The sequence below is a fragment of the Plasmopara halstedii genome, assembly GCF_900000015.1.
Source record: "Plasmopara halstedii genome assembly, contig: Scaffold_1343, whole genome shotgun sequence".
Taxonomy (NCBI): Eukaryota; Oomycota; class Peronosporomycetes; order Peronosporales; family Peronosporaceae; genus Plasmopara; species Plasmopara halstedii.
In genome coordinates this window covers 830,130-839,104 of record NW_020188258.1, presented here as the reverse complement: position 1 = coordinate 839,104, position 8,975 = coordinate 830,130, and the positions used below count along the sequence as shown (strand labels likewise).

The 8,975-nt window shown below is 43.9% G+C and overlaps 5 protein-coding genes across 5 annotated transcripts; 2 read left to right on the top strand and 3 right to left on the bottom strand.

The window, feature by feature from the left end:
- Window positions 1–1,569: 1,569 nt before the first annotated feature.
- On the top strand, window positions 1,570–3,255 carry PHALS_01193 (Protein of unknown function DUF445, transmembrane; the record flags this gene model as incomplete). Its single annotated transcript, XM_024731010.1, has 1 exon — window positions 1,570–3,255. The coding sequence occupies one exon, from the start codon at window positions 1,570–1,572 to the stop codon at window positions 3,253–3,255; it is 1,686 nt and encodes a 561-aa protein (XP_024581231.1).
- Window positions 3,256–3,367: 112 nt separating this feature from the next.
- Window positions 3,368–6,457, bottom strand: PHALS_01192 (hypothetical protein F442_09901; the record flags this gene model as incomplete). The annotated part of the gene is made up of 10 exons (XM_024731009.1): window positions 3,368–3,521; window positions 3,583–3,669; window positions 3,737–3,812; window positions 3,874–3,928; window positions 4,000–4,028; window positions 4,102–4,164; window positions 4,223–5,611; window positions 5,676–5,767; window positions 5,827–5,952; window positions 6,012–6,457. 10 exons carry the CDS (start codon window positions 6,455–6,457, stop codon window positions 3,368–3,370), a joined length of 2,517 nt encoding a protein of 838 aa, XP_024581230.1.
- Window positions 6,458–6,465: 8 nt separating this feature from the next.
- Window positions 6,466–6,927, bottom strand: PHALS_14528 (uncharacterized protein). The gene has a single exon (XM_024731008.2). The coding sequence runs from the start codon at window positions 6,873–6,875 to the stop codon at window positions 6,684–6,686; it is 192 nt and encodes a 63-aa protein (XP_024581229.1). The 5' UTR covers window positions 6,876–6,927; the 3' UTR covers window positions 6,466–6,683.
- PHALS_01191 (eukaryotic translation initiation factor 3g1) lies at window positions 6,926–7,906 on the bottom strand (the record flags this gene model as incomplete). The annotated part of the gene is made up of 1 exon (XM_024731007.1): window positions 6,926–7,906. One exon carries the CDS (start codon window positions 7,904–7,906, stop codon window positions 6,926–6,928), a length of 981 nt encoding a protein of 326 aa, XP_024581228.1.
- Window positions 7,907–8,050: 144 nt separating this feature from the next.
- PHALS_01190 (Polymerase delta-interacting protein PDIP1 and related proteins, contain BTB/POZ domain) lies at window positions 8,051–8,911 on the top strand (the record flags this gene model as incomplete). The annotated part of the gene is made up of 4 exons (XM_024731006.1): window positions 8,051–8,122; window positions 8,183–8,265; window positions 8,329–8,404; window positions 8,465–8,911. The coding sequence occupies 4 exons, from the start codon at window positions 8,051–8,053 to the stop codon at window positions 8,909–8,911; spliced, it is 678 nt and encodes a 225-aa protein (XP_024581227.1).
- Window positions 8,912–8,975: the final 64 nt, after the last annotated feature.

Here is an 8,975-nt window from a genome sequence, read left to right as displayed (position 1 = left end):
TATACTCTTGGAAGTCAAGCTTCCTCTGTGCAAGGTGCCGTGTGACCCGTCACATTTACAATCTGTCAGTAAGACAAATTTCTGTAAATTTTGGGACCTCCAGTCAAGCATAGACGTGTAGTAACCCATACAATATGCGACATGATAGGCTCTACAAGATGAACACCTCACTGACAAAAATACAGATAGATCACTCTACCCATACAAATGAAAGGTTCTACATTTGTAAACGCTATACATGCTAGGTAGATTGAGTGGTCACTTCTTCTAATTCTGGTGATATAGACAACCTTAATTGCGACCCAAAATATTATTTTTCGTCGCACGTAATCATATTCCTATTTATCACTGTGGCAAGAACTTTTGTACATCCCGAACTCTCCAGTCTCTCGTCCCCTGTATTGCGTTTCCTCGCGCACTGTGTTATACACGCGATTTTACATAAGGTAACGATGATGAAGCAGCTGTCTAATGCATACATTGCGAGCTAGAAATTAAAGCATATAATTTCACGTTTCAAATATGTTAACACAGTGTTATTCTACCTTTACAAACATCATTATCATTGCATCATGCGACTATTGTCAGCGTAGTTAGAAAAGACTATTGTCCAGTGCATAACGCCATCTGAACGTCTGACAGCAAATAGCATTTAAATATCGCATCACATGTCAGCTACTTTCTTAATACTATAATGGACTGTACCGGTGTGAATATCAAGATGCTCTGAAAAATTAGACAATTTTCGATACCGACCATGCTTGCATCAACTAGATGGGTTACATGCAGAAGTTTTCTTGGCATCACAACAGGAAAATCCATGCCTTTATTTGATACATTGTGCTGTTGAGTCAAATTATAAAGTCAATAGAAGCCCCTGTTGGACCGCTTAAGTGGTCAAGCCAAAGCCGAGTTAGAACTTCGAATGTTTTGTCGTGTGAGCAATCAAATAGTGACAGCATGTTTAGATAAGGATATACCAATTTTCATGAATTAGACGAAAATATCAACAAATCTAGTCAGATATACCACTGCGCCTAATCAAGCATTTTTTTAGCGCTTGCAGACCGCACAGCATAATCATTGCGAGTATTAAATACGAGTCTACGAAATGGCCCTGGGCGTTCGATGATATATCAGGCGTGAGGCTTTTGTCGTATACGAGCCGACGTTTAATTTATTTATTGCGAATACCTGGCCGTCACGTTAAAAAAAATGCGACGACCATGTTTGTGCAGAATATATTATAAAAATAATCTTTGAGATTTTGAATACAAGTAGCTTATAAAAATGAGGAATTATTTAAAAAAAAACAATCTAATTCTGTCAGACTAGTTGTTATACAACAACAGCTGACGCTTGTACTCGGGACATCAGCATTGATCTTGCTGTTCAATAGGAGAACCACTGACAAAAACGCGTCCGCCTCTCTTTGAGTAAAGTAAGAGCAGCTTCTACTCTTTTAAATCTAGCACAGTCATTTCCAGCAGATAGAGCCAAGCGCGTCTTGCCCTCGCCTTTACTTGAACTTGCCACGAAAACACAATTGATAAAGTCTGTTCCTATCCAATGGTACGACTTAACGATGCGAAACAGTCTTTACTGCTGAATCCCGAGTCCTGGACGCCCAAGCAGCTTGAAGAATGGCTCCAGCATTTCGAAAATGGGCGCTATGCGCGATTTGTCGGTCCTTTAAAGGGCCGCAGGGGCGCAGAGGTTTTGCGCTTTACAACTGCCAACTGGGCACAACTCACTCCTCCAGAATTAGCGACAAGTCTCCGATTTACACTTTTAGGTATGGTGCAGGTGGCCTCAAATGATGACACGCTCGCAATTGTGACGGATTTTGTGCCGCTCGCCCATTCACCTGCGAAATTTAAGCGGATATCTCAGGATAAAATCATGCCAGTTAAGTTCCCACCAATGGTAGAAGTACCTTCTGTGCCAATTTTGATCCTCTCAACGCTCTTTGTGATCTTGACGATTTTGTGTTTCACGGTGTTGCGTGGACCTCTTGCTGATATTGGTATCGACTCGGAGAGTCTTGTGAAATATGGATCTATTCCGCTCGTCAGCGTTGTGTTTACGTACCTCCACATTTGGGTGGCGCTTTGGATGACATTTTACCCGCTCAAGTATGCTGGATGTTTGCAAATTCCAAACACCAATACAGGCCTTGGATGGCAAGGAATCGTCCCAAACAAAGGAGAGAAAATGGCGCGACAAGCTGTGCAAATGATGACTAAACGGCTTCTGCATGTTTCGGAAATATTTGCAAGGATCGAGCCATCTCAAGTGGTTCGAGAACTGGAGCCAATTCTGTTTTCGACAATTCATACAGTGGTGGAAGATATGGCCTTGAAGTACAGCCCAGAACTGTGGGCAGTCTTACCGATTAAGGTGAAGGAGGAGATAATTGAGAAGGTTAAAGAAGAATCTCCGGCTCACATTGAGGCACTTATGGACGAGATTCGAAATAATATTGAGGACGTGTTTGACTTGGAGGATATGGTTGTAACCAGTATGTGCAAAGATAAACAGCTTCTCGTTAATATGTTTATAACTTGTGGTTACTCAGAACTTGCCTTCATTCGTAACTCGGGCGCTTACATGGGTGGCATTTTTGGGCTCATACAAATGGGTATTTGGTTCGTCTATTCAGACCGCATCGTGGTATTCCCTGTGATTGGCTTACTTGTAGGCACTATCACTAACTGGCTAGCTCTAAAGATGATTTTTGAACCAGTGAACCCGAAAAAGTATTGCGGAATCACTTTTCATGGCCTTTTTCTTCGTCGGCAGAACGAGGTCGCCGAAGTTTATGGAAAGATGGTGGCTCGTGATGTTTTGAATTCACGAAATATTTTTGAGGCTATTTTAAAGGGCCCGTATTCTGACCGTCTGTTCGAACTTGTATACGACAATGTTCAAGAGGCCGTTAACGCTGCCACTCAAACTACTCAGAAGCTTATTAATTTTAGTATTGGCGAGGAAGTGTATGCGAACATTAAGGATGATGTGACGAATCACATTGTCGAAATTTTTCCGGAGAGTCTGCGCCAAATTGAAAGCTACGCTACTGTTGCCATGGACTTGGAGGTGACTTTGCGCGAGAAGATGAAGCTGCTAAGCTCAGAGCAATTTGAAAATTTACTTCATCCAATCTTTGAGGAAGATGAATGGAAACTTGTGGTCATGGGAGGCGTGTTAGGAGTTGTGATTGGCCTTGTACAAGTCTTTCTTATTAATCATTAGGTGCTTTTTGCTATGGATTGGTGAGCTAACGGTTTAAGTATCAACATTGGATAAATTATCAATTTAGACATGCACTATTTTTTCGTAATTTTAGACGAGAACATATTAAGAATTAATGCTGCGGATGATCGACGCTAAATTGACACACTGGGCACACTTTGTTGAGGGATAGCCACGAATCGACGCAATCGGAATGATACGAATGAAAACACGGCAATGATTTGATCTCCTCACCGAGCTCAAAACCGCAACGACAAATTAAGCAGCTAAAAAGTTCACCACATCAGTTGACATAACTGTTCGAGTACACGTTAGAAGCATACGTACTCGGGGTTTCCTTGATCATTGTTGCCTTTGGACGCACCATAGGTATAAGTTGGGAGCTGATTAATCAACACAGCAGATGCACCACGTCTAGATAAAACAGCACGATTGCCTCAGGTTACTGTTGCTTTTGATGAAAGAGAAAGATTTGACATACGACTTTGCCTGAGGTTGACGACGACCGCGTTGGTCCTGCTCAGAAGGTGAATCGTTTGACTCAATTTCAATGCTCACTGCAACATAGGCAAGAATGTGAAAAATGCTGGTTGTACTAACATCACGTTTCGAACTTACCGATCCGATAATTTAGACTGGGTTGAACTTCTGACACTGGAATGTCTCGAACAAACTGCATCGCAAATTTTAATGTGGCGATCAGAAGAAGCACCAAACACTTGGATCGTGATGGTATTTACGCACCTCGTCGTCGTATTGACATCCGGGGGTATCTATAAGACAAACAATACGACCCAATATTAAAGTGCATTGGACACCTGACTTGAACACAATCGTAATGCGTACCTAGATCAGTTTCATATAAATGTTGCAGCCATCGCGCATACTCCTCATCAAAAGGCATCATTCCTGTTGCGACGATGACGTTAGTGAACGATCAACAGGCGTCATTTAGAACTCACACAACCTGCGCCAACGTCAAACGAAGATGGCACGTTTTCGTTTAATGACTCTACACTCGCCCCCATTTTAATCACTTTTTCGCGAACAGCAGCCGGCAATGCAAAGCGGAAGAAATGTCGCGATGGCAATACTTTGGTTTCACCATTTCCAGCATCGACGTGAAAAAGTAGATAGATATCAACACGATTTTGGTACGTCTTTCGAATAACATCAATTTTCTCTAGTGTAAGATCCCCAAATGGTGTCCGAACTCCAGATTGGTTCAACAGGAACGTGACAGCACTCGGACCAGTATATTGAACGGCTTTGGCTTGACTATTGCGTCGTTGTTGCTCGGAAAATGAGCGAAAATGAGCAACTGCGCCATTCTCTTGCTCTGTAGCCACTGATGCATTTATTTCATCCATCTGTCTGATAGGTAACGGCAACTCCAATGCGGGGAATGCATTTGCGGTATGCGAATACAATACACGAGCTGTAAACTGCTTTGGCAGCGAAAAGGTTGAAGAAATACAGTCAAAATCACCCTTGTCAAGACTCAGCGTGACAACCCCTACATCATCACCTTGCAAACCGATTTCGTCTTCAACGACTTGCAGATCTAGCAAAATACTGGCATGTAGCCGGCACTCGAAAATTAGCTCTCCTTGTTGCCCGAACGGTAAATGATACATCTTGAGCATTAGATCGCTGCAATTTGCAAACTGTTTTCCCACAAGAAAACCATGCACTCCAGTGTGAAGCTCAACATTACGAATTCCGTTTACCATGCTAGAAAACAAGACCCCCTTTTCATTCTGGATGACAAAATAAGGTCGACAAATGTCGGCCATTGGCGACAAAGCAGCCGCGTCTGTAGTAACAACATCCTCTGCACAATTTGGCTCGGGTAACAAATCAATCTGTCGAATGTAAATTGACCGAGCAGCGGGAGTAACGGCAATTCCCGTCAGCTTTTGCTTTTTCTCATCAAGAGCTGGTAAGTCGGCGCAATCTATTAGTTTTCTGTCTCGCATTTCTAGCAGCTTAACGAAGTCGGAAATGTACCGCGCTTGAGGTCGCGGCAATCCCCCTGTATATGCTGCGTTTTTCGGGTCGTTGCCACTAAATGTTCGATGAAGTTTCGCTGGCCACGTTTCTGCAAGCTTTATATGGTGCATGTACGCACCAAGCAGCTCATTGCCAAAATCTTCAGGAAAAGACGACGCATCAGTACAGTAGAGGGTGCAACACGTTGCAAACACACTCATTTGCTCATTATTAGGTGCCAACAAAATAGCAACATTTGTTGGTTTCAAGTCCAACCATGCCGCCACTGTTGACGTTACGACAAATCCAGAATGCATGGAAGGAATTGGCCCGCGGCAATATGAAATGGAAGCAAGTCGTCCATCTGTATAAGTAGCGACATGAAGTGTTAGTATTGTGAGTTTTAACACTGCAAAAAGTAATCATACCGCAAAACTCGTCAAACACTAAAGGTTTATGATGCATCCTCTTCACTCCATCAAACAAGCCACAGTCAAACACACACGCGCCATCTTCAAATCTACCGCAAAATAAAAAGCGATTAGATGCATAAAAAAGCTGTAATGTGAGAGTCCGTACCTTTTCGTCATCTGTGAATCCAACTGCTCAAGCACCTTGACTGCAGCATTCCAATTGCGTGCTGACGAAAACGCCCCAAAGAGTCTACTGAATGTTGTAATATGCGGTGGTGCGACACAGTAAACCCTGGAACAAGCTCATAATTTTAGCATCTCAAAGCGATAGCCGCTTTTTAAGCTACTAACCTTGGAGCAATCTGAATAAAGCATCCGTCTTCGCTGGTTTTAGCAAATAACGCGTACTGCACTGTACTTTGCAATGAAGCCTGTAGTCTGTAAGTCCATAGCAGCACTCTGTATGTGTTAGGAGCCGTATTTTCGCTCTCTTGTTTCACATCATCGTCGTCTGTGGCAGCCTCAATAGCCTCAAAACTTTCTGGTCCGTCCAAAAGCAGTGACTTTGAAGAAGGACGCACTGGTAGTATCTCTTCACTGTCGCCAAGATTCGTAGTTTCCTCTGCAATTGCCTCCATAGCTGCCACTTCAGTGGGCGATGGGGGTAGCGACAGCTTCAGCAGCAAACGACGTACGCGCGGATCTTCGGCAATACGCTCTGAATTCATACGTCGAATAAGTACAGAGCCACGCTCCACCCAAGCTAAACTCTCGGGAAATTGATGTTCGCTGGCCATGAGCGACCGAAGTGTGTACGCAAGTACAGAGTAAACTTTTACTGAAGCTTCGAGTAATGAAGAAGCTTGGGATAGAGCTGTTTGAAGTCGTGAATTAAATACCGTATTTCCGTCCCTTTTCTTGAGCGAAATACACAAATATGAGGAAAAAACTAGACTGTCTTAACAAGTGGGCAATTCGGAAGAGCTCAGACTTGCAAAAGCAAGGCAGACAACACCACAACAATTAGTTTTTAAATCGGCTGTGGGAATTATATTTGATAAGTTTGTGATGCTTTGTAGTGTACGCTAGATAACGTGCAGCCACGGCACCAGCTGGCAGATAGGGAAATGTGGCGATGCAACAGGCAGTAACCATTTCGTCCTTACGCTCGTGATTGTTGACAGGTGTGTCGTGATCAATCACCTCATTTAACATTAAAAAAGCCCAACCTTACATAGACTCCTACTCTTTCATAATCATGCCAATTACTTGCGTGGAGGAGGGGCTACGTTCTGTGGCAAAGCCTTTCCGTAACCAGAGCGGAAAGTAGTGCCCATGCTACCAGCATCTTCATTTGCGGGTTTAGTCGAAGGCTTGGCCCACTCCAGCTTAAGAATCAAGTGATCATAGCCGTAGCCCTGCAATTTGTTCAAGGCCTTCTCTGCATCTTCTCGATACATGAAGCTCACAAAAGCAAAACCACGGGACTGGAACGTTTCACGGTCTTTAGCCAAATACACACGGGATACAGGGCCAAAAGCGCGAAACAGCTCCTTAAGATCGTCTTCGCGTGTGTCTGGCGATACGTTAGTCACACGTAGCGTCGCGCTGTCGTCGCGTGCATTATCGCCACCAGCATCACCACCAGTGGCACCTACACGACCACGAAGACCGGGCGGTACGTACTTGCTGGGGCCAGAGGCGTCATCTAAAGCAGAGCTACGCGCACCGAGATTAGCGGATGAGGCTGCTGCTTCTGCGGTCTCACCAGACTCGGCGCGCTTGGCCATATCTTGCTCCAGCTCATCTTTAGGTGTATCTTTATACGGACACTTAAGCGTCCAGTGGTCACCCACCATGCCACAATGGCGACAGACCACGATAGACGAATTTTTGACACCAGCAAAAATGTTCTCCTCCTCTTTCTTCTCACCGGGCAGCACCTGATCCGCGTTAGGGTCATCAAGCTTGACTTCTTCATACGACATATAAGTAACATTGCTTCCATCGCCATCGTTCAAAGCGTCACCAAATTTGGCCCACTTTTTACGCTCGAGAGCGCGCTTGCTGATGCGTTCAACCTCCGTCACTTTCTTGACCTTCTTGATGATCTTCACTTTATCGCCAGCCTCATTCACTTTCCACTCAATAATCTGACGGACGCCGTTTGAATCGGGTTCACTCTCCGTGCGTTGTGGTAGTAGGTCGTCCTCTTCATCACCCCATCGCATCCCTGAGAACGCCATTATGCCTTAAAGCTACAGAAAAAATAGTCCGAGCCGTCCAGTGGTTGGACCTCAATAAAATAATCAAAATGGGATGAACATAAATAATAAAAGTGAATATAGCTTTCTAAAGGTTTTCTAAGTACCAAGCGACACTTGAAGTGCATGTTGTCTCGCGAGACCTTGCGGCGCGAATTAGAGCGTGAATGGGCCTTAATTGAAAGTGCGGAACGAAAGGTTGAATGCTGTCATTTTGCTTGATGTCGCTAAACTGATGTAATTTTGCACTTCAATTAGCTTGTGGATGAAAAGAAAAAAGTGGTGGCCGAGTGGGTGACCGTGGAGGATGCTCAGCGAGAGTACGACTCCAAACGCAATGAGTACGTTGGATGATGAGAGTAACGATGTAAGCTACTAAGATACAAACGTCATGGTGCTCACAGATTTGAGAAGAACCTAAGCAAGCATTTCGACTTTCAGCCTGAGAACTCTGTTATTGTCTTCAACGTTGGTGGGCAGGTGTAATTTGCTTCTATTTCTCTGTGTAATGGAAAATTACAAAGGATTTATTTGATGCAGTTGTTTAAATCGACTGTCAAAGTTTGGACTCGAGACCGATTCTCCATTTTAGCTCAATTGTGCACAAAATCACCAAAGCTCCACCCCGACAAGGACGGATCATTTTTCTTTGACCGAGACTTTTTAGTCTTTCAGCTTATTTTTGGTTTTTTGCGAGACAATAAATTACCGAATACAGTAGACGAGCTGCGTGAGCTCTACTGTGAAGCCTCGTTTTATCGATTGGGGCTTCTCCGACATGCCATCGAGGCCAGAATGATGGGTCAGGAAGCTATGGTAGTAAATGTGCTGCAAGAACTTCCGAAATGTACACCAGCCTTCAATCTAGTAGAAGAGACGGAAAGCAAAAGTGTCTCTCCTGTAGCTGACACAACCACTCCTTCACTTCACAGCAGGTACAGCGAGCTGCCAGACCCGTTCGGCTTTACATCGAGAAAACAAACATAACGTTGTAGCTAAGTACATAGAATAAATCGTAATTATGTATTTCGTTCCTAAATTTTTGATTTAG